General features: G+C 43.2%; 1 protein-coding gene across 2 annotated transcripts in view; it reads left to right on the forward strand.

The window, feature by feature from the left end:
• VPS13D (vacuolar protein sorting 13 homolog D) overlaps nucleotides 1-20976 on the forward strand; it is a 96580-nt gene extending 75604 nt beyond the window's left edge. For both annotated transcript variants that reach the window (XM_062507744.1, XM_062507745.1), the window contains exons 67-69: nucleotides 15837-15968; nucleotides 19519-19759; nucleotides 20424-20976. In XM_062507744.1, the coding sequence (XP_062363728.1) occupies nucleotides 15837-15968; nucleotides 19519-19759; nucleotides 20424-20555 (505 nt within the window). In that variant the 3' untranslated portion in view covers nucleotides 20556-20976. The remainder of the gene's footprint in view (nucleotides 1-15836; nucleotides 15969-19518; nucleotides 19760-20423) is intronic.
• Nucleotides 20977-24400: the final 3424 nt, after the last annotated feature.

Genomic DNA, 24400 nt, shown 5'->3' on the forward strand with positions numbered 1-24400 from the left:
ATATGGGGTCAGCAAAGTAATGATGGTTTTGCTTAAAATACATAAGTGTTCATTAGCACTGGCTGTGAGTGTGGCAGAGGGAAAGGACCAAGTTCTGAAAGGGCTGCTCTGAGAGAAGAGTCCTTGTGGTCTTTGTGGCCAAAGAGTTTCCTTTGTATTACTATGCCAAGAAGTCCTCTTGTATGTACATGAGACCTGTGTGCTGAAGTGAAAGAAAACCCTTAGCAGGCGTTGTTGTCAGAAAGCTTGGAGAAAAATGTTTGAAAAATGTTGGGTTTTCTGCTTGTTTTGTCTTCCCATTTGGCTTTTCCATTTTCTCTGTTTTATTATGCCACTCTTGGAATTCTGAAGAGTCTAAATCAGGGTTTCAGTAAACAGTAAGTTTGATGAAGTGTGAAAGGAGGTGCAGGAAGCCTGAAGAATGACCCTAGGTGAGCTTTATTCTGAAAATGGAAGTTTGTACCTGTGTGTCTTACATATTTGGGACTTACCCTGATTTGTAAAACCAGGAGGTCAAGGATTGAAATTTAGTAAGTATGTTTGCACGCACAAAATTAAATGGGAACTCTTAAGTGCATCCCTGAGAAAATTCAGTGTTTCGTTTGCACATGTCTTAGTTTTATGACTATACAGGTTGACTGATTTATGTAAAGGTGGGGAGAAGCACACCTGTCTGTGCTGTTAGCTGCATTTATGGTTGAGCTGTGTGTCTATCGTAATTTGTTTCAAGAAACACATATTCTTAAAATTCATGTCTTGACATGCTTCTGTGAGATATAGCCTGTACACAGTAGGTGTTGCCAACAGCTGCCAAACTGGACAGCAGCTGGGAGAGAGAGGGCAAGAGGATCTCCAGCCCAGCCTGATTTTGGGCTTGTGTTTCCTTTAGGAAATATTTCTCTTTGCCTTGTTAACTGTCAGTTAAGCGAAGAGGTTGAGACAGATGAGCTGAACCATGTTTTTACTTCCACTAGATTTTGAAATCCTGTTGTCATGGATGAGCACTGTGAAACTATTTTAGTGTCTACACACAGTCTGTCAAGTTTCTTACCCAACAATTTTTTATAAGAGGAAAGAAAAGAAAAATGGGAAAAAAGCCCCAACCTTTCTCGGGTTACTCAGTTACTACAGTTCTCCAGTCCACAAAAGTCTGATCAAAACTTTTTTTAGCTAAACAAATGTACTTGAGAATATGTAGATATTGTAGGGGGAGAAGGGGTGTGACCAAAATGCCACCTCATCTGTAAGCAACCTTGCATTCATGTTTTGTTTGGTGTGTGGGTTTTATGTGCTTATATAATGAAGGAGCCAAATTGTTCTTTTGGGGGTTTGAAGAGCCCCACACGACAAAGGGTTTGTCTGTTTTCTGGGCTGCCGTGTCCCGCTATTCCCCCGCCGCGTTTGTAACTGCTCAAGTATGTGTGGTTTGGAATGGGAGCAGAACAACGTTCCAAGCCCGAGCTGCTGCTCCCCTTGGAGCATGCTGGGCCCTGTAGGCTCCTCCAAGCTCAGCACACAAGAGCAACCTTCCCCGATGGATGTGACTGGAAATGCATGGCAGGAGCTGATCTCAAAACTCAGTGGAGTTTTGAACACCTGAAGACTCAGTTCATGAGCGTGACAAGAGCTGTTTGACCTTAGCCTGTACATGTTCCTGGTGCTGCTGTAAAGCTGACTCAGCCAGTTAATTGCAGTTGCATTTAAATAGCAGGATACGTAACTGTAAATTATAGGCCCCTTGCAATTCTCTAATTACATGGTTGAATTTTTAAAAAAGCTCTGAATTTCAGCTTGACTTTAACCATTGGATCAGGTTTGAGTGGGATGAAGAACTTTAATTGAGGTTGTTTGCTTTCCTGAAAGATGTAGTCTTAATTCCAGCAAAGTTCTTGAACGGAATGGAATAGTCTGCAGCCTGTGTTCCTGTGATTAGGCTACGTGGACATGAGTCTTTTTTGTCTTCAAATGTACTGATTTGTGTTGGAACTCCTGCAGCAGGCACACGCCATGTATTGGGAGCATGGAGCCAGACCAGCACAGGTGATGGCTTTAGACCTTAAAGGGGTAGTTTCAAAGGTTTAAAGGGAAAGAAAATATTTTTTACATTTGACTTTAGGCTGGACTTTTTCAAGGCTAATCTTATAAACTTATTTCCTAATCATAAAGATACCCTACTACTTCTAAACTTAACTCAGAAGAGAGCATAAAACTGTTGGTGAAAGTGCAGCATACATCTAATTTATAAACAGTTAATGCCTATGATTCGATACCTTTATTGAGAGGGTTTTATGTGTTCCAAGTAATCCAGTGTCACATACAACAATACAAGTTCTGATTATTTCCATATTTTTCATATACTGCCAAAAGTTTTAAAGCCCAAAGTTCAAAACAGGAAAGCTGTTATGTCTCTGGATATGCTTGGAGAGCTTTCACCTAGAAATGAGTTTTACGTCCTGGTGCAGCACAAGTAAAGAACATTTATATTTAGATGTGTGTCTAACCTAACAAGTAGTGCAGGAAACTGCGTTTATGGCTTTCTCTCAGGCTTCTGCCAGGTCAGTGCAAGTTTAAGATTATTCTTGGACTGTTGCTGCAAGGGTTTGTGTTCTTTTCTGAGTCACAATGTGAAAATTAGAAGTAGATAATTTTGTGACTTCCCCAATTCTGATGAATTCTGTCCATGAGCTAGACTGTTATTAGTAAAGAACAGTTTAAGTTTGGAAAGCCATTAACGGTCACAGAAAATTGTTATGTAAATAATTTGATTATTTTAAATGCACTTCATGTGGAAAGCAGCAACCTGTTGTTATATAAGCAACAACCTGTTGTTAATAACCTAGTTATTCTTTTGCTCATCACTTGGAGTTGTGCAGTGAGGTTGCAAAATTTGACTCAATGTCAAAAGCAGATGATTATAATGTAAAATTTTTTTTGCCTTTTTGTATCCATCTCTCTGTTAGCTGAGATTTGCATTGTGAGGTCAAAAGCAGTGTGGTTGAGAGCATGAGTATCAGTAACACTGAGCAGAAGTAGGAAATATGTACCTATGTATGGAGACATACCTGTACATACCTATTTATGGAGACCAGCTTGGCCAACACACTGCCACGAGATTCTCAGGTTTAACAGATAAATACTGATAGAACATTTACACTTCTGTATGTGCCCAGACTTGGTCCTGACTTTGGACTTGATCTAGATCAGACTTAACAAGTCTTTACAATAATGTCTATCATGTATGGGCCCTTTTGGTCAAGGGGATGTTGTTACTCTCCTGGTAAGCCCTTCCTAAGATTTTCCTATAAGCCAGAGAGAAAATATATTTATCAGTCTAATCAATAAATTACTTGAGCAGTGTGATTTCCTTCATATCCCTTCTTCTTTTTCCCAGTGTGATAACAGTTCCTCATGATAATCTGTTCTTTTGGAGCAGATTTGTCCATTCCTCTCCCTGTTGCACAGATGTAGCCATGGGCTTTTCCTCATTGTCAGCCCAACCTCCCATGCTCAGTCACTGTCCAACTGGATTTTATAGTTTACATTCTTCTGTCATTAGCTGATGTCCATTTTGTTCCCCTGCTTTTGTGGAGGTGCTTTGGAATCCCTCACCTGCAAGTTCCCATCTGTGTGGAGTGACAAGGACCCATCATCCTGCTGCACTGGGACAAGCTGTGTTCTGCAAGCCACCCAGAATTATCTTGGTTGGTTTTGCTGCCATATCCCATTGCAAACTGATGACCATTTTTCTGCTTCTTCTTTTGCCCCAAGAGGTTTTGTTTGATTTTACTGCTTTGCAGGTATCTCCTTGTTATTTCATGCTTGCATTCTGAATTTTTTTTCCCCAGAAATGCAATGTTATAGGTTGAATCCCATTTAATTTCCTGTCATATTTCTGATCTCTTTTGAGTCCTTCAGTATTTCGGTGTCCTCACTAGGGTTTTAAATGCCTCTTAATTTGTCCTCCAAATGTAGTTTTACATCACTAGATGCTTCTTCTGTGACCAGTCTCACCTGTTTGGTATTCTTCTGTTAAGATTTATTTTATCACTGGTAGCTTTTATCTGGAGATCCTGGCACTGTTCTTGAAGTGTCTACTGTTGCTTGTTGCATAAGTAAATATGGATATCCTTGTGGGAGAAGCAGTTCCCAAAACACAGCCCTGTTTCTCTTCAGTGTGGCTGATTTAATCTCAAACCCTGAATTTCTTTCTGAAAATGCAGATTTAGTTTCTTAACTAGAAAGATACAATAATCCACCATCTAAGACCTGAAATGATTGCTAAATAAGTGAAGCTGCCCTTTAGAATGAACAGAAAGTGGTTCTCTGTTCCCTTTTCTGTTCAAGGAGTGCTTCTTTCTTCATGAGACACTTCTGGCTTCTAGTTGGTTTTCTTTTCTACAGCTCTCTTGTAAGCATGAGTTGGGTTTTCTTCTTGTTTCTCCTCAGATTTTGTTTTGCAGAAGTCCCTTGCTGTGCATCAATAAACTAGTAGTGCTTTTTGTCAGTCAAGTACTGATTATGTTTGCCTGTGAGTGGAATCTGTCAAGATTGCTTTTCATGTTCACTCTTCCTGAGGGGAAAGTCAACTTCCCCTTAAAGCTGTCTGGAAGGAATTCAAGCAGCTGAGGCTTGTGGTGCCTGGTCTGGAGTACCCAGAGTCAGGAGAGCTGAGGATGGGCTGCAATGCCACCCCACATTTCTGCACTTCTGGAGCCCAATGTAGTCATACAGTGGCTAATAAAACTTAGTATTTCAAGAAATAAAAAATAAAATTTTCAACGTTGTGCAACTTCAGAAACAAAGTGAAGTCAAGCCTGAGTACCTCTGTGTGAGAATTAAATACGGGGGGGCAGCTTTGCTTTTTTTTTTTTTTTTTTTTTTTTTTTTTTTTTGTGCTCTCCTCCAGCACTGACAAGCTGGGCATCTCACAGTTTGTTCACTTTGCCTTCCTCGCTGGAACAAAGAGCTGAAGGACAATTTCTTGGAACTACAGGCTCTGTTCTTCACAATAAAGCAGGATTTGCTATGCATGACTGAAGAAATGCACATAGTTTTCATTGGATTTCTTTTGTAACCCACAGGATACAGTAAAAGCAAGATGAAGCTTTAAAACATTGAGTTTGCTTAATCATATTTTATTATAGAGTCAGTAACCCTAGAGTGTCATGTATAAAAATGTCACAGTTTCTAGAACAATACATTGTCCATTGTTTGTGCCCAGTGAAAGTCCAGATGATTTGGAGAATCCAAACTGCACTGACACGTCTCCCTTTCCTTTTTAGAGGCTTGAGTGGGATTGGTGCCCAAACTCTTAACACATTTTTGTTCATTGCTGCAAGTACCCACTGTATGTCTGAATAATGTTTCCAGGAGGCTGTTCCTAGGGATCAGTGCTACTAAATGCCATTTATGTTTAGAATAGTCAGTTGTCTGCAGTCAGTTATCATTGTCCCCTTTTCTGAACTTTACTCAGTTTAACTGTTTGGAAGGAATGGGAGTAAAACCCATGGCGTTTGGACCCAGAGAAGCAACGTAATCCTACATTAATATTATATAGATGTGGCTCCTTTCACATCTGCTTATAGAAATATTTTTATGTAATAGGAGGTTTTTGGAAAAATAAGCAATTATGGGCTTGCATTAGGCAATGTTTAATCGTACAGATCTTACATTTTACATATGTTAACCTTGATTAGTCTCTGGGGCTTATGAGCTAGACCTGGAGTAGCAGGGTCTGAGACAGGAAACCCCCAAAACAACCTCCTTACCTGTTTGTAAAAAGACTTTTTTTCAAGCCCAAGGGTTTAAGTTGCTGAGGCTGTTCAGGTCCTTCATATTTTCCTTCTGGGGTTTTATGCACCCTGCATTTAAGGAAGAATCTGTAGATGGTTTAAATTTCCACAAGGAGGGCTAAACCTTTAGTTAAGACATGTGCAACCTTTTGTGTTTAAGCCTTTTTGCTTTGCCATGACAGAATGTATTAAATGGAACAAAAACCTGGCTCAAGAAATGGTGCAGGCACTGGGTTCTCCAGTGATGACATGTCTTCTGGCATGAAACAGGGAGCCTTTGTGAAGGATTGGCTGTCATTCTAAATCCCAGCATCTATTCTGTGAGTAAGAAGATTTTCCCACTAAAACATTAGTGTTTAACTTAACAATTGAGGGCAGAAAGATACCCTGGATCCTTTTAGACTCTGGTCAAGGGACAGAGGCACTGGAAGGGAGTGTTGCAAGGGGAGCACAGACATTGACAATGGAAAACATTGCAGTGAGAAATGCTGAGGAGTTACCTGAGCATAAAATGTGAAATTGTCCTTTACTTTGGATGTCTATTCATTAGTAGCAATAAGTAATTTCAAAAGGATGAATGAATGCAGAGTTCCTACTGTGGTGGCCTCCACAACCCGGAGATATTTACCAGCACCATGATGTTACAAGTAAGGGAGTTACATTTCCATCCCTGGTGAAAGGTGCTGCATCCAGTGAGCCATGCCCAGCTCCTGTTAAACTGCTGCCTGGGCTGGGTTCAGTGCAGAAATCTAGGTTCAGATTCAGCTTGATGTTACTGTATGCAGTAACTGGTGTGGAAAAGGTGCAAGTTAATGAGGGAAATGCAGTGTGTGGTGTTATTGTGGTCAGGTATGGAAGGAGAGCTGGCTGAAAATGGGCATCATGGGTACAGAACTTGCTCCATTTTTAGTGCAACACTTCTGGAGGCCATGGGAAAGTTTCTTGGGGTATACAGACATGTATAGTATTTCAGTTCATTTAAATCCAAGTTAAATCCAAGACGCTGTAACGTTGGCCTGGCATAGTCCATCAGAAATTGAAGCAATTATGAACTTCCTTCTGAAAAGAGCAGATAAATCCTTTGTTGGATTTACCACAGATTTATTCTACTGCTTAAACTTTGTGTGACATGAAGTATTTGCTTCATAAAGTGGAATTCTTATGCTGTGTGCCCACTTCACAGTATTTAGCTGTTAACTCAAAGGAATGCAGCTAGACAGGGAGACAAGTTTTATGTTTTCTGGAAATACTTGTATTTCTAAAGCCTGCATGTTCTAATTATCTTCTATTTCATCCAAAGCTTTAGGACACAAAGGCCAGAAAGTAAAAGGAACACTTCTTAGTGCTTTGCACATTTCCTGTTTTCTGGCATTAGTGTGATTTCTAGATCACAGCATCTCTGCTAAAATATACTTGTGTTGGTGTATTCTGTGTAACACTTGCCTTGGGTGGAAACAATTCCAGATAGCTGCAGATTTAATTAGTCTGCATTGGTGCGTCCGAGAATAGAACTGGAGAGAAAAATCCAATTTGGAATATCTCTCCAATTCTATTCAAGAAAATAGAAAAGAAAAAAAAATGTATTCATGCATGACCATCAGCAGAAGCAACTAAAAAGTCATCGAAGATTGGGCCACAAAGTATTTGCAGTTCCAATTCACAAATCTGCCTGCTCAGAACGAGGTGGGATAAGTTGGGAGCGTCTGCCCACCAGGAAGGAACAAAGGCTTTATTCAAGCCAGCCCTGTCTGCTGGAATGTACTGGGACAGGCTGTGGCCAGTGTCACCGAGAAACATCCCATACACTTTCTGTGAGTTTGCATCATCTCTTCTGGCCCTTTTTCCAGGATTTTCACTCCATAAAAATAGCAGGAAAGATGAAACTAGTGTGGTGCAAAAGGAGTGTGTAGGGTTTGTTTCTGTACTTACTTATTTCTAAGGCACAATGGCAGGAGCTGCTCACCTGTGGTGTGGCTGTGTGACCTGTTGGCCTGAGACAGCTGTGCTGGTGCCACAGGGAGGTCTGGTACAGCAGGTCTGGGGCAGCTTCTTGGGAACTCTTAACAGTGATGAAGGTAAGCACGGATATTTTGTGTGCTGAAGAATGACTCCACAGGCACTTTCTATTTCCTGAACAACCACCGAGAGTCCTTGGGGTTTTCCATGTATGTGTTTGCTTCTCTTGTGCAGATTTGGAATAGTCTTTCCATTTGCCTTCAGTCCTGGTGTTTGTACCTTGAGATCACATTAGAGGTTTCTTACATCCCTAGTTTGTGATCTTGCCCTGGTTTCAGCTAGGGTAGAGCTATTTTTTTTCTTGGTAGCTATTACAGGGCTGTGTTTTGGATTTGGAATGAGAATGGTGTCAGGAGTGGGATCAAGAAGTGCCCTTTATTTACAACGGGAATAAAGTTTTGAGTAGAGAGTGTCTGAGCATACCCAGAGGTGAATTTTTTTCGTCCTCAGACCAAGAATAAAGATGTAGGAAATGCCCATTTTAGACAAAATTAAAATCTCCTCTGCCTACTGTATGTCCAGTAATTTTGTGTCCTAACAGAATTTCTCGCTACATCACAAATATTCGGTTCTCTGAGGTTGCTCCATGTGTTTAAAGTGGTGGAAATACTAAACTCTGTAAACCCGTTTGCACTGACAGGTTATATTTTCAAACAAAGAAATACAGCATTTCTGTAGAACTAATACCACTTTTAAGCAGTGTTTTAAGACAGATTAGTCAAGGTTCAAATTTAGGTAGCAATTACAGGCTTGCCTGAAAGCAGGAGGTGCTGCTCAGGTGCTGTTTACCTGTTACTGCACAGACTTTCCCCTTTGTCATAAACGTGAGGTTTTGTGTTCAGTCCCCGGCCAGAGCGATAGATGGGAGCCCAGGGCCTGCTGGGATGGGGTTTTACACTTGTGCTGTCCTTTTGCCCTTCCCTTGAACTCTTTTCATTTCAGTCATGAGCAAACAGTCAGTGCCTGAACTAACAACCCCGCAATCCTCCAAAGCACGCTCCTTACAGTACCAAACAAAGGGAGGCCCGCGTGGGCTGGCCCAGGCCAAGGAATGCAGCTTCGGGGTTCTGCTCCATAAATTTAACCAGCACGACAAAAAGGAGATAATATGAGCCTTCGTGATGATCTGAAAGGGGGAGGTTTGTGTCCCATTGATTGCGGTCTGGCCCAGCGCCAGCCCCGAGCCTGACCGACAGTTGAACCATATCGTTAAGGCGTGTAATACAGCTCGAGCCTTGTACAGCAGCCAATGAGTACATATCCAGAGGGCAAAAGTTTATAAAGAGTCGAGGCTGTCCTGTTTAACCCTCTCACGCTGCCTGTAATATACACTGCTGCCATTCACAAATAGGCACTTCGCTATTAAAATGTAAACCTTCCACTTTCTGTACTTGGAAAACATACATGTGTGTCTGATTTTTAATGTGCAGCAGATTTATAAAGTGATCGTGGAAAAATACGTAAAACTGATCTTTTTTTTTAACTGAAAAAAAAACCCCATCCAACCCGCTTTTATTTCAGCACTGCTTCATCCATAGTTACTTTTTTGTTCAGAGATGTCTTCTGGGTTGTTCTGCAAACTCTTTCATACAGATGGAGCTATTTATTGCCTTGATGTCACCTCATTTAGCATGTGGCTGGTATTTTTATAGATAATTTTTTCACCTAATGTTGCTGTTAACATGTGGAATGCTCTTTATCAGTTTTGTAAGTACAGCCAGTTGATCTGAATTGTTCTTGCAACTGCAAACTCTAAAAATCAAAACAAACCTTGTGAGTAGCTTTTTGTTGTGTGAACTGAGGTTTGTGCTAGAGCACTTTGCTGTGCCTGTTATAGTAACTGAGAAATACAAAAAAGAGGGTTGGAAAGAGAAGAAGCATCCACTCATTAAGGTTGATTGACACAGTCCTTCATGCACAGCCAGAGTCACTATCCCAGTGCTGGGCAGGGCCCCTGTTTTGGTTTGAGGTTTTTTTTATTTGATTTTTTTTTTCCCCAAGTAGATTTGCTTTCCCAGAAAGGCAGGAATACAACTGGAAGCATTTCTGTTCAACTCAAGTATTTTACACTTGAAGTGACCATGTTTGCATTTGCTACAGCTGATACTGCTTGACCAGCATTGAGAGGACCATTATAAACATGACTCTCCACCCATGGCAGTGTCCAAGGCCAGCTTGGACGAGACTTGAGCAGCCTGGGAAGGTGTCCCTGCCCATGGCAGGGGGTGGAACAGGATGAGCTTTAAGGGCCCTTCCAGCCCAAGCCAGTCTGGGATTCCATGGGCACAGACATAAGAGCAGTGCTCCATCTGCTACAGGCCCTGCCTGGCAGCAGACAGTATTTAATATTTTAAACCCTTGCACAGTACCCTGAGGCTGACCGGTGTTATGGTCCTGGGCACTTTGTTGTCACGAAGGCATGTTCAGCTCCTGTTCTCTGACAGGTGTTTGCAGGAAATCCCTGCTGAGAACCATCTTTTACATCAAGTCAGAAGGTGAATGGGAGCATTTTTCAACACATTGGTTCCACAAGAAACTCTTTAAGGTGACAGCTGCATTCATCCCTGTAATCAGTACAGGAAGAGTCTGGGGGAAATTAGAAGCTGGGATGGCAGTGTTATGTTTTGTCAACTTCTCAAGCTTGATGTTACCAAAGTGCTTGAGGAAGTGTGAGTTTTGCTGCACAGCTGTTACAGGCAGAAGTGGGGCAAGTGCCAGGAGTTGATGCCCTGGTTGCATCTGGGGTCAGTGCTTTGTCTACAGTGCTCATACACCTTGTCCAGATGCTTGATTTGTAATATGGATGTCATAATTAAGTTCTGTCTTAATTAATCTCTTCTCAATTCCTTTTGAAGTTGGAACCTGATGAGGTTATGTACAATTGCAAACCCAGGGAATAAGTCTTAATTTTGTTTTGATCTGGTGTACAAAAGAAAAGGGAAGGGGGAGAAAAGCTCTATCTCCAAGAAACTGGCAGGAACAACTTCCATGATAAACAGTTGCTCCTTGAGCATGCTGTACTCTCCTAAAGGCATGTCGGGTCAGCTAAAGGTCTGCAGCATCTGAGCTGGGAGATCCCTCCAAAGAGGAGGGACTTGACTGTAAGTGGGAGGTTTTAACCCTAGACACCATTTATTTGCATGTTTCTGCCTGAAACTAGCATTTTGGGAACATGTTTAACAAGCACAATATATTCCATGCATTTGCTGGAATAAACGGCGCATATGAGCTTCCTCAGATCTGCAGTCAGCAGGGAGCTGTCTGGCTCGTGATTTTACACATTCTTGCATCTAACTGAGACATTCTTATGCCAAATCCAGCACTCAGCTGGCTCTACCATGTGTGCATTTTAACACACCTTAACAGCATCTGTGTTGGAACCAGCAAATGAATCCCATGGCAGAGCACTGCCGGATCTCTGGGATCAGTGACCTGCCTGTTGGGAACTGCACCCCGAAGTCCTGCACAGGGTGGGTGGGAGGTAACTGTACTGACCCCTTGAAACAAAGCACCAAGAGAATCACCGGGGAGCAGGGAATCTAGATTGCCACATGTTTTCCTGAAATTAGGCCCAAGGCATTAAATGTTCTCAGGCGCTGAGAATTGGCACATCAAAAACCTGCTGTCTCTCCCCTTCTGCTTAGTAAATTCAGGGAATAAATATTCCTGCTCATCACATGGGTTCAGCAGATGAAACAAAGTTAAGTGCATCAGTGAGGAAAGAATCATGGAAACTGGATTTTTAGTGCTGTGCAGAGGTGTGATATGCACTACAGACCCCATTACAAGTGGCACATGTTTGTTTTCATTTGTTATCCATGTGTTCCCAAGCTATGGCTGCAGCATTGAGTTTGCTGTGATGGCTGAGTTTTCAGCTCAGTTTGTAAGGCATACATTGTTCAGTGTTTAATTAGTTCTGGCACTCCCAAGTGTGCTTTGCTCAGTGTCCTCCAGTCATGTCTGTGGTACAAGCACCATCCTCATTCTGTATTTCATGGAAATCATGTACATGGCATGGTGATCCTCATGGAAGGCTGCAGGCCCAAGTCAGTCTGGAACTCAAGCAAGTGGATCAGGTATTTTTGTTGTGTATTTTATGGTAGAAGATAAAGGTTATTCCTCCCTTAACTTATCAGATCATGTCACTTTAAATGTCTGAAATGCACTGAAGCCTCCTCAGACAAAGCACTCTCTGTATTTAGGAAGCAGACTTTTTCCAAAGCCAGTAATAGTTTGATTTTATTGTTTCTTAAAAATACCAGCTTTTGAATTGTGTCTTATATTACCTGCCATTTTCCTTTGTTTGAATTAATATTGTTTTATAATTACTTCAAGGGGATAAAAATTGTTGCCAGGCTGAAAGTCAGTATGCCAAGCTGCAGCCCAGAGCAGGCTTTTGTCACTAAATTTTATGCAAACCTGAAAAAAAAAAAAAAGGAGTTTACAATGGAAACACTGAATTTTAGCTGTACCAGAACCAGCAAGTTACTGCTTAATTGGGCTGGGTAATGAGGTGGTGACACTGGACCTTTGCTGGTAACAGTTGCTGAAGTTCTGGCAGCAAGAACTGGGTCTGGCTAAAGGAAATGATTCCTAGAGAGTTTTGGAGGTAGCTCTGGGGCTGAAGGATCCCTTGGGAGAGAGCCCATGGCCAGGAGCACCCAAGGGTGTGGCCATGGGTCTTGGCTGGCAGGCAGGTGCTGCAGCAGGTCAAGTTTGTCAGGAGCCTGCTCCATTCAATATTGGTTCCAGGTGCCAGAATTCCATCTCCTTGCACTTAGAGCTGTTTTTGGTGCAGGATTTGGGGTGTGCATGCTCAGGCTGGGTTTTTGAATCTGTGATTGTCGGTGCTTTTCTCTTACCCAGATGAGAAATCCCCCAGATACACATTTTGAATTAAATCCAGTGATTACCGTGTTGGTCATGGAGTTTTGTCCATGTTGGTTTTTCTCAGAAGTTGCTACATTTCCTAAAGTTGTATCATGATGAATAATTATTCTGGGTGTGATACTGAGGAAACTGAAAGATGTAAATTTGTAAATAATTTCTAAATCCTTTTAGAATAGGGATGGTTTGTTTTGGCAGACCAACATCTTTTGATATGCAAAGTTTGAGGCCTTCTGAATTTTATTTTTTAATGTTTTTAAAACATTAAAAAATGTTTTTAAAATGTTTTCAGGGTAGACTTCAGGGAAATTTTTTAGGTCCATCAAAGATAAATAACAGTTATTGTTCTCAAAACCACTGTGTATTTATGCACCTCTGCAGGAATCACATCTCCAGACCTGATGGTGGGAACCTGGTGGGGTGGGTACCTGATAGGGGTGAACATGGAGTGAAGGAACAAGGAAAACATGTGGTGGCTCTTGGAGAGTTTTCTCAACCTAAGTTGGTCAGTAATTATCCCCGCTAATACCTGACCACTTCCTTCATCAGGTTGGTGATGTGTTTCATTACAAAACTGCTGGCTTAAAACTGGCCAGCTGAATCCCAAGGGTTCTGTGAGCTGCTCAGCAAATGCCACCCAGTTAAGGGTATGCACTGGTTCCAGTGTGCAGAGTCAGCTGGAGAGAGAGCTCCAGTGCTCAGCTGGGAGCAGGGCAGGGCTTCAGTGTTCATCTCAACCTCCCAACACCCTCTCCCAGCCCTTCGTGCCTCTATCCAGCAGCACCATTCCCTGCTGTGCTGGGCAGACGTAAGGGCATTCCTGCCTTGTATTGCTTTTGTGTGCTTATTAAAAAGGAATCAGCAGATCTGCTGAGTGCCTGGGTAATGGAACCCAGATGTGGGCACTGCCGCCCGCTCTGCTTGACAAATCTGCAGCTTTTGGGATTTCACCAGGGTTGCTTATTATTTACAGAACGTAACTTGAGACAGAAGAACAAATTTTTAGATTAAAAAAATCAAGTGGTGTGGAATGTTATTAGCTGTGCAGACCAAACAGAGCAGATTGCCAAGGGGGTGATGGACTGAATCTATGCACCAGTGGCTCTGGGTTGGAGAACTGCTGGCCTTACCACCAAGAAGGGAATGATCTGTTATCACCAGGATCAGTATCTGAGCTTGGAGGGCACAGTGAACAATGCACTTGTACTCTGAAGCACTTCTTCCATTTAAGAACAAAACCAAAACATAAAACGTTGACTCAGAAATTGCCAAACCTTCAGAAAGCCCTGTGGTGCCCAGTGCCTTTGTAGTGCTGGTACTTTTTCTCTGACCTGCTTTGAGGCAAACATTAGAAACCAGTGTTGCCTGTAGTTACAGTGTCTGTGGGATTAAAAGGCCCTGTTCTACCCCATTAGGGTAGTCTTGCTTGCAGTGCTTCAGATCCCTCTTCTCAAGGAACTACAGAATATTAGACAGGCTGACACAGGGGAATGTTTGAAGGATGGTTCATGTAAAACCCACTGCACAGTGCAGCTGCTCTGTCCCAGTTATCCAACCTTCCTCAATGCAGGATGGAAAGTGTCTCAGCAAAACATTATTGATTGGCCACTGTTAATTAAAACCCACCTAAGGCTGCAGGCAGTCACTCTTTGAACTTGTCAGTAGGTGCCATAGAGGGATTTAAAAGCCAACAGGGGCTTCTTTGGTTAGTGATCTTTTGTCATTTTCCTGCTTTTGGAACTTAGTAAGTAGGACAAGCAGCAAGATGTGAATTATACTGGCTGGAATTCTTTAATTTCTTTGGAACTTTTGTCTCAACATTTTGCATTCATGGAGGCAAACACTTCTGTTTACTGCTTTTTAAGATTCTAATAGGTAAAAACAGACACATGTTCACCTCTTGTGTAGGTTTAGAAAGACTAGAATGCCGTACCTGGTGCAGGTGAATCCTACTTATATCTAAGGAATTTAAGGGGCAGGAGAGGTGACTTGCTCCAGGAGTCACAGTACTTTAATAGCATAGCTCAAACCACTGCATTGAGGGTTGTCAAAAACTTGAAGAATACAAATTTTTAAAGGGTGCCCAGGCTTTAGCTATGGGACAGGGCTGCTGAGGGGGAAAGGTCACAAGGAAATGAGGCTTCAGAGGAGACATCTGCAGATCATGGACCCCAGAAGGTGAGTGCTCTCTCCTGGTAGTGGGAAGCTTCAAAAGCTTGGGACCTTCCTCCTATCCCTGGATCAGAAAGGCTGGAGTTCCTTGTGCAGGGTTTTACAAAGAGCGAGGATTTGAAGGGAGAGCACTAATCCAAAATGGTGCATTTGGCTGGGAAATTTGTAACAGCAGTAGCCTGGAAGAGCTGTGAAATACCACTGAGCAGCCCCAGAGTGATGCTGCTTGGAAGGGACAGGGAATGAAGCAGGGCTCGGCAGCCTGTAACACAATTCTTCAGGGGCAGGGCGTTCCAGGAGCTTGAAGGAATTCAGAGTATGATTTTTTAACAAAATTCTGCTAAGGGAAGAACCAAGCCTGCAGTTCTGCAGTGCTGTTAGTGCCAGTATCAACCTCTGGTGGCTGTCAGCCCACAAGTGTGTATTCTTCTTATTGTCATTGTTAGTAGACACACAGAAAGTTGAACTATGTTAAACCCTGCTATGGGGACCCTAATTAATGAGGATTTTACTTCTGTCTTAATTTAACTGCATGTTCCTATTTCCATAACCATAGAATTTGCAGTCTCCTGGCACTGTCCATCGGTGAGAGCTCTCTATAGGTTTTTGAAGTCTTATTTTCTTTAGAGCAGTGAGAAGAAATGGTCAAATCAGTAAAACTGATGATAAATACATCCCCAAATCCTCAGAGAGTATACACTGCTTAAGTCACTTCTTCCTACTAATTTAGCTAATTGCCCCTTCATTGCAGACAAAATTCTTCTCTTTTTATTACTGTATGGTTCTGTGTCTCATAGAAATGTGTGACATGTTCCAGATCCAAGTCTTCCAGGATCTACACGCTGTGTTTGTGCAGACCTGGGATTTTTGAAGGCTTTGTATTTCAGCATGACTGGAACTCTGTGTGCAGACAGGTGTCAGTGGAAGCAAAGGCTGCCCCGGGTGATCTCTGTGTGTCTCCTGCTGCAGGACCCAGGCAGAGCGAGTGCGGAAGCCCCGGTGCTGCAGGGGACCCCAGGGGCTCCTGCCCCGCTACCTGGAGAGCCAAGCAGAGGGACAGGAGCAGCTCTTCAAACTGACAGACAACATCCAGGATGAGTTGTGAGTACACAGCTATACAGCTGCTCTGGGAACTTCTGTTCTGTTTGCTGCCATCTTGTCTAAAACTGCCTCACGCACATTCACGTGTTCAGTTCTGGGCCCTCACCACTGCAAGGACATTTAGGGGCTGGAGTGTGTCCAGGGAACAGAGCTGGGGAGGGGTCTGGAGCACCAGAAGTGTCTGAGAGAGCTGGGGGAGATCAGCCTGGAGAAAAGGAGGCTCATGGGCAACCTTCTGGCTTGAACAGATCCCTGAGAGAAGGGTGCAGCCAGTCAGGCTCTGCTCCCGCACAACAGGGCACAGAAACAAAGGACAGGATGAGAGGAAATGGCCTGAAGTTGCACCAGAGGAGGTTCATATTGGATATTGGGGTAAATTTTTAATGGAAAGTCATAAAGCCCTGGCACGGCTTCCCAGGACGGTGGTGCAGTCGCCATCCCTGGAGGCCATGTGGATGTGGCACTTGGGGACATAGATTAGTGTTGGCCTGGACAGTGCTGGGGGAGCAGTTGGATTTGATGATCTCAGAGGGCTTTTCCAACCCAAATTATTCTGTGATTCTACAGGGGGAATATCAGTTTGTTGGGTTGGGGTCTAAAGGCAGAATTCATCACTTGCCCAATCTCCACTGTAGTTACTGAGCAGCTGTGTCAGGGGAGGGTGTGACAGATGCTGTGTCTGTCACCCATCAGAGCCTCTGCCAAGTCAAAGGTCAGAATTGCTGATGGTGGAGCTGGCAGAGGGAGGTACAGGTTCAGCAGGGTCACTTGGTGTCACCAGTATCCCTGGGTAGGCTCCGTGTGCCACTCCAGGTTCTGCCTGAGGAAGAGATTGCAATCTGCCACTTACTTGTGGCCCTGTGAGTTCACATTTGGGGTATCCTGTTTCCATCTCCTTTCAGGATCTTTGAGCCTATTCAGGATGGCTCTTAGGCAGGGAGACTGGAAAGAGCAATTTGTGACCAAAGAAAATCACCAGTGTAGCCCATAGCAGAGCAGTGGCCTTTGTCATCGAGTCATAGTGTTCATTCACTGTGACTCTCACCATTAGGAACATCATTCAGCAGGAACACAGTGTTTCTTGTCATGGAAAATAAGTACAAAATTATGCCTCTGACTTTTATCCTAGTATCATAATCAGAAACACATTTGAAGACCTGATTATTTGCATATTTTCCTTCAGAGTTAAATCCATAAAAGGGGATTTAATACCTTGCTCTACTGTTCTAACTAAATGTTTCCACATTTTTTTCCAGTTAGGCTCGCTGTTTCACTTCTGGAAAATATTGTGTAATTACTTCCTGATGTTGTTAAAAACCCCACAAATTCTCCAGAGATCTGGTTGCTTCTACTTTGTTCTACTGGATCATGTTTCATTTAATTTTTTATGTTATTAATTTGAGATATTTTTAATAGTGTAGATGTATGGGTTTAAAAAAAAAAGTTGTATCTTTCAGTAGTATCTGAAAAGGTTAAAAATACCTATTTTAAGAATTAGACACTGAGAAGAAAGTAACAGTTGGCAAAAGCAAAGGTAATGATGCATGACTCAAACTTAGAACAAAATGTAGAGCCTGAACTACAAATTAGCTAATGTTTCTGGGCTTCTCCATTAACTCACTGACCTCTGTTTCCATTCCTCAGAATATATACATGCCACCAGTAAAAGTCTTATAAGAAGTACATGCATCGTGTGTTGTTCTTACAGAGCAAACACAACCCTTGGTCAGTGCCCAGGTGCTTCCCCTGAACTTGAGAGCAGCTCTCAGTGCCCATCTCTCCTCTTGGATGTCCTGGTGTCCTCAGTGGCATCCTGACCTGGCTGGGTCTGGGGCCTCCCTCAAACACTCGAGTTTGATGTGTCTGTCCAGGGCACCAGGCTGTTCTGCAGCTGTACTGCTGCTCTGGGTTTAAATTAAGTTTTCTGTGACACTTCATAAAAAATGTCACTCTCCATCCTATTTAACTAATTTCAAAGGCAGAACCTTACCCTGGAGTGTTTGAACTCCGAAGGAAAACTGCAGGGCAGCTGCTGATTTCCAGAACTCTGTTAGTGTTGTCTTTCACCTGGGTTCCTCTCAGCTGAAATCCAGTTTTCTTCCAGTTTGTTTTACTTAAAGTAACACAGGGTTTTTTTTATTCCCTTCTGGAGCTTCATCCAAGGTTAGAGCTGGGCAAAGCATGTCACAGGCCTTTTTTTAATGAGGCTGCTTGTGCCCTTCTCAGCACTGACATGACATGGGGGTTGGAGTTGCTGTCTGCACCTTTGCCAGTGTGAGGGGAGCAAGGGCAGGGACGCAGCACAGAGGGAAAGGCAAGTTCAGTGCAGTGTCTTTGAGAGGACTGGGAATGCAGAATTACTAGAGTTATCCTTTTATACCACAAAAAGAAACCATGGCCTGACCTCTTGCCATATTTTTGGCTATTAACATACCTTTTATAGCTCTGGGTTCATTTGGCTACAGATCACAGTAGCTTGTGCACAGTCATATTTAACTGGTAGAGCCAAGGGTGCATTTGGAGATGGGGAACTTCTCTGTTTACCAGAAATACTGAGTTATGGACACAGGGCACTGATTTCTAAGGCAGTGGAGGACTCTGCAGGATGTGAGGACAGCAGGCAGGCTTGTATGAGCAGTGGCTCAGAGGGCTGCAATTGGGAACCTGCCTGACAGCAGCAGAATCCTCCTTTACAGATGCATGTCAACCCTGGTGGCTGGTGGCAGAGCTTTTTTACTCTATTTAGCACTACTCTATTACTCTACTCGGCTGTAATTCCACGTTTAAGTTGCTGAATTTTTCAGCATTTAAAAAGCCCCACTAATGAGGTTCATTTCAGTAGTAAATCAGAAGTGGGGGAGAAGCATTTGTGTGTTCAACTTCCATTTCACTTTTGCACCTTACAATTATTTTTTTACACACCAGCCTTTTCAGCCATCATAACTCTCAATATTCCTAACTCACTCTTCTCTCCCTCTTCCTATTCATCACTCAGCCTAATCTCCCTGGGGAAACCTGCTTGCTGCTTAACCTCTCACCCCTTGTTAAACAGCTAATTTCTCTTTTCTGCTACTGATCCTGGCAGCAGGTTCAACTTGCTTTTGGTTTTGAAGGCAGGGAGGTGTGGGGAGCAGCGAAGCACAGGGGGGTTACAGGATAGCTCTGTCATAAATGTCTGCAAACCTTTCATGTTCCAGTTCTGGAGCTGAAGTTAATTGCAATTAAGCTTCAGCATTAGGACTTGCAGTGCTCCAGAGCAAGGAAATTACTGTTCCTAAGTCCTTGTCAAAGAACATTTTTATGTGTCCCTGTAATGCCCAAAGCTGGTGGCACACAGCACTAATATTTGATTTACAGCACCATCTTTTTATAACTAGGTGAGAGTATCCTTCATCAGCTCTATTTCTAAACAGTTTAAATACAGATGAACTGTACATGTTACACCACTACCTTTTCTGACGGACTTCTGAAGGTCACAGAACAAGTGAAGACACTGGTTTTAGCTGCTGGTTTTATCTTTAAGCTAATAATGTTTTCTCCTTTGTTGCAGTTTCATCGCCGTGGAGAACATCGACAGGTACTGTGTGCTCATCTCCTCCAAGGCTGTGTATTTCCTCAAGAGTGGGGACTGCATGGACAGGGATTCCATATTCCTGGAGGTCAGGTATGATGACCTGTACCACTGCCTGGTGTCCAAGGACCACGGGAACGTGTACATCCAGCTCACCAAGAAGGCTGTGAACACCAGCAGTGGCGTGGCCATGCCAGGCCCCTCCCAGCAGCGGCCCATGGTGAGGAGCTGGCACCCCCCTTCCACCTTGTGCTCCCCTCCTGACCAAAGTGTTCTAGTCACGGGCTTTGTTCTGTCAGCACTGAGAACAGCTGCTGCCCAGCTTTTACAGTGACTGTAGAAGTGGCTCCCCTAAACTCCTAAGAAAGCTGAAGAAAGGAAAACCTTGAAATATTCTTGCAGGCTGAAAAGTAACAGAAAAAAACCCATGTATTTACCTGTGAAAGGCTTTTAACTTTACCACATAAATGGAACTTTGGTACTTTGCTGTCTGTTTAATCTCCTACGTGCAGTGGTTTTGCTTGCTGCGAGGTCTCTAACACTGGAACCAGTGTTCCTATTTTGTGCCATTACAGTAGTTGCTCAGGGGCTGTTCTACAGGCCTAGTAGAACCCAATCAGTTCACATTCCAAATAGACCAGCCAGATAAAAGGTGGAAGGGAAGGCAAAGGAAATAACCTCAGATATGGCACAGGGCTCCTGCTCTCACCCTTGAATATCTGTGTGTGTACCTGGTGCTCCCTCACACTTTTTCCTTGCTCCAGTCTCAGTCCTGAGCAGGAAACTCCACTGGAACCTTTATGTCCCTTACTTCAAACCTAAAATCTATTCTGTTTTAGCTGACAGCAGGAGCACATTAAGAAAAATCCCCTTTCTTTCTGCAGGTGAAAGTGAAATCAGAAGCTCTGGCAGTAAAGCTGTCCCAAGAAATCAACTATGCAAAGAGCCTTTATTATGAGCAGCAGCTGATGCTGAGACTCAGTGAAAATCAAGAGCAACTCGAGCTGGACTCTTGAAAATTCAATTCCTCACTGCCAGAAAGAGCTGCAAGTACCAGGCTGGAGCCAGAATTGTGTGACTAGAGAAGGAAAAAATATAATTTTAGTATTTAGAGAAAACAAAAGAGGTCGCTTTTCTTTTTTAAGCACTAATTGTATAACAGAGGTGTAGCTGACACAGCTTTGGGTGTGGGAGAAGTCCTGTATTTTGCTAACATGTATATATGTACAAGTGTCCATGTAAATACAACAGGCAGTGGGTTTGGTATAAATATCAGTCTGTTTACTGTGTAAAGAAATTAAAGGAGCTCTACTGAGTCATACTGCACTACCTGACACAAGCCCTTCTCTTTCTGTGTCTTGTTTTTTTCCTTGAGAAAACTGATTTTCACAGTGCAGGAATGTAGATAAACCTTTAAAAAATAAAATTAAGAATTAATTTCAGCTGTTGGAGCACAAGTGTCCTGTGGTTTAGAGCTTTAACACCATGAATAGGGTGCAGTAATGCTGTGATTAGGGGGCATTGGTTGGGCTGTTTGGTGGGCTTTTTGTTGTTTTTTCTCTTAACTCACTAATACAGGTAAATACAGGAGACACAGTCTTGCACTGAAATGTCAGCCACCTTTTTTAACAAAAAATTGCATTTTGGTAAATAATACATGGAGGATTCAGTTTTACAATCACAGTCTGCATCTCAAGGCCCCTTTTCTGACTTGGTTTTGAAGTAGTTGAAGTGAGCAGCCTTGGAAATTGAACCTTGAACTTCAGATTTTTCCTTCCCTCAGATGGAGGAAGGGTGGGAGGAGAGGAGATCAGCATGTTGGGCTTCACAGTATCTTCAGAAGTAAATTTCTAAATAATAAAAATAGCAAATTTTTTTTCTGATGTTGTTGTATACCACATCAGTATTTATCTCATTAACTGTAACCACACTGAAGAGGGAGGAATGAGTGCTCTTAAACACCTTAACCCACAGGAACTGGAACTCTCAGTGTCGCATTTACTCCCTGGAGGTGCCAGGTTTGGGGATGAAGACACAGCTCTCCTGTAACTGCTGACATTTTAAAGTGTGGCTTTAGAAACCTTTTGATTCAGTGTAAGTAGAGCTTTAAAAGGTAAAGTAATTTGATTGTAAAGTCCTTTCATGAAGACACATGAGAATGTTTTGGTGCTGAAGATTAGAATGAAGACAATTCTGAGCTCTTGTAGAATACTGGGCTGCTAAAGGTGGGGAGGGAAAACAAGGATTAGTTCAGTGCTGTGTTGAGCATTTCCAGGGGATGGATGGAATACCTGGGGTCTGTAACCATCCATGAGGAGATGATGAGCAAACACCAGAGCAGTCACTGAGCAGTGGCACCCTTGGAGTGCCCTGAACTCAGAGAGTCATTTGTGTGAAAAAACCTGTCCAGCTTCAAGTGTGTAATAAAGAGTAGATGAAATAACACCTCAGCAGGGGCAGGAAGGAAGAACTGTCTAACTGATAAAGAGACCCCACAGCATGGAAATGACACGTGAGAAAATGACACCTTTCCATGTCCTCCACTCTTCTCCCCTTTCCTTGCCTGTTTTCCCAGTCTTCTCATCCCCTTGTCACAACTTGTCACATCCTTTCCTGTCCTCCCCTGTCCTTCCTTTTCCCATCCTTTCCACCTTTCCTCCTCTTTACTGTCCTTCTCTCCCTGTCCCTGCCCTCCCCTTTAGTCCCCTTTTCTCCCCTTTATTGTCCTGCACTCTCCCCCTGTCCTCTCCTCCCTTGCCCTTTTCCCTGGCCCATAGTTTCACTCCAGTGCTGCTGCAAAGGTGAACAAATCCAGGGGCTGTGTCCACACTGTCCCTGCTGGAAACACCCCCAGCCCACCCCACTAACTGCCCCTGTCCCCAAGTCTGACCCCAGGGCACAGGCATCACTTGTCTGCCCCCTCCTGAGATACAGAATGTCCTCACTTTCTCAAGGCATGGAATTAACTGGAAAAAATATACTTTCAGACTCTGAAACCAGGGGTGAAGTTCTGTGTGTCCATCTCTACTTGTGGCATGTTCACAGTGAAAACCCCTTTTCCTTGCTATCATTGCTGGATCATGAATGAACCTGTTCCCAGCAGCTCCTAGAACTTGAGGGGCTCCTGCAGTGATGGGAACATGGGGCAAGCATGAACAACACCCTCCCCTCTGCTCCTGACAGTCCCAGAAACTCGGTGGGATGATCCATCTGAGCAGCTCCAGTCCCAAAGGCTGCTTTCCAAAGCAGTGCAGTGTTTACATTTTTGTGGGGAGAAGCTAAGTGGCTAAATGGGCCCCATCTCAAACCAGAGCTATAACCAGACATTTCCCAGTGACAGGGACCTTTTGATCTCTTCACTATCTCATTTCCTAGACTGCATGATGCTTTTCAACATTTATCTATTTTCTCTTTAGTAAAATACTTTGTACCATCTTAGCCCAACTATATATTATTTTTAAACCTTTTTCTCTCTAAAGCACTGTTTAGTAGGAACCTGCTTCCTCCAGTGCACAGCACACTGGGCTGACAAATCCTCTTAACCCTTGCACTGTTTTCCTTCTCAGAGGAATCTGCCTTGATTTCCTGCTCACAATGACTTCCCCTCTGGTACCTCATGCTGAAAAAGCAGGTTTCAGTGAATATATTCTCTTTACATTGCAGGTTGTTGCACAGATATTAAAAAAACCAAAACAACAAAGCAAAATCAAAGCCCATTTTTAGTTAAGTCAAGAGCTGCTTAAAATCCACTTATACAAGTTTTCTTCTGACAACAACACTGTGCACATGTATGCTTCTGTACTACTTCTTTTAATGTACTACTTCTTTTAATGTATGCACCCACCCCCAAATGTACATAGACTTCAAAATTCATGCACTTCATATACTTCAAAATTCTTTTGAAAAGCAAAGGCTGTGTTCCAAACTCTACTCCACCCTCCTAAAGGTAGGGTTGTTGTAAAGAAAGAAAAACCTTATTTTTCTGAAAATAAAATAATACAAAAATAAAATAAAATAAAATAATAACATCATAAAATGTGCCCAGAGCTTCAGACTCCAGTCTGGATTGCTGCAGCATTCCAGCTTGACAGCACACTCTTACTCCACATTATGTTGCTTAATTTTATCAAATGCAGGACTGGGACAAAGCACTTCCAACTCCCCTTGCGTTACAGGTTTCACTTTCTTACAACCCAATTCTTACAGCTGCTGGTGGCCTCCCAAATAGTCTGACAGCTTTGACAGAGGGTTCAGGGCAGCACAAACCCATCTGCCTTCCCTTGCAAGAATCATCCCTGGCCCAGAAAATGTCTCGTTAACAGGACTGGGAGCACTTTGACGGAACCATGGAGTTTTCAGGGTTCTCCAGCAGCAGAGTCTCTCGAGTGGGGGAAGGTGAGGCAAACCCAGCCCTGCTCTTGCCTGGGGTGCAGGAAAGGGCAGAATCTGACAAAGGTTCCCGCCAGAAAGAAAAGGTTACTCATTAACCACTGACAAACACTGGGGAAAAAACAGTCGTATTGTTTTGCTCAGTGGAACCACAGCACATTTTTGGCCAGAAACACAAATGCCGTGGATGCAAACTGTAGTCCCCTCAGAAGGGTCAGCTCTGCTCAGGGCCTGGGGACACTCATGATGAACAGAACATCAGAATTCCAGACTGGTTTGTGTGGGAAGGGACTTTAAATACCATCCAGCCCTCCCCTGCATGAGCAGGGACACCTTCCCCTGTCCCAGGTTGCTCCTAGCCCAATCCAACCTGGCCTTGGACATTTCCAAGGATGGGGCAGCCACAGCTTCTCTGGGCAACCTGTGCCAGGAATATTTAATTTATACATAACAATTTATATGTAACAGTGTC

Source organism: Cinclus cinclus, chromosome 23, assembly GCF_963662255.1.
Source record: "Cinclus cinclus chromosome 23, bCinCin1.1, whole genome shotgun sequence".
NCBI lineage: Eukaryota > Metazoa > Chordata > Aves > Passeriformes > Cinclidae > Cinclus > Cinclus cinclus.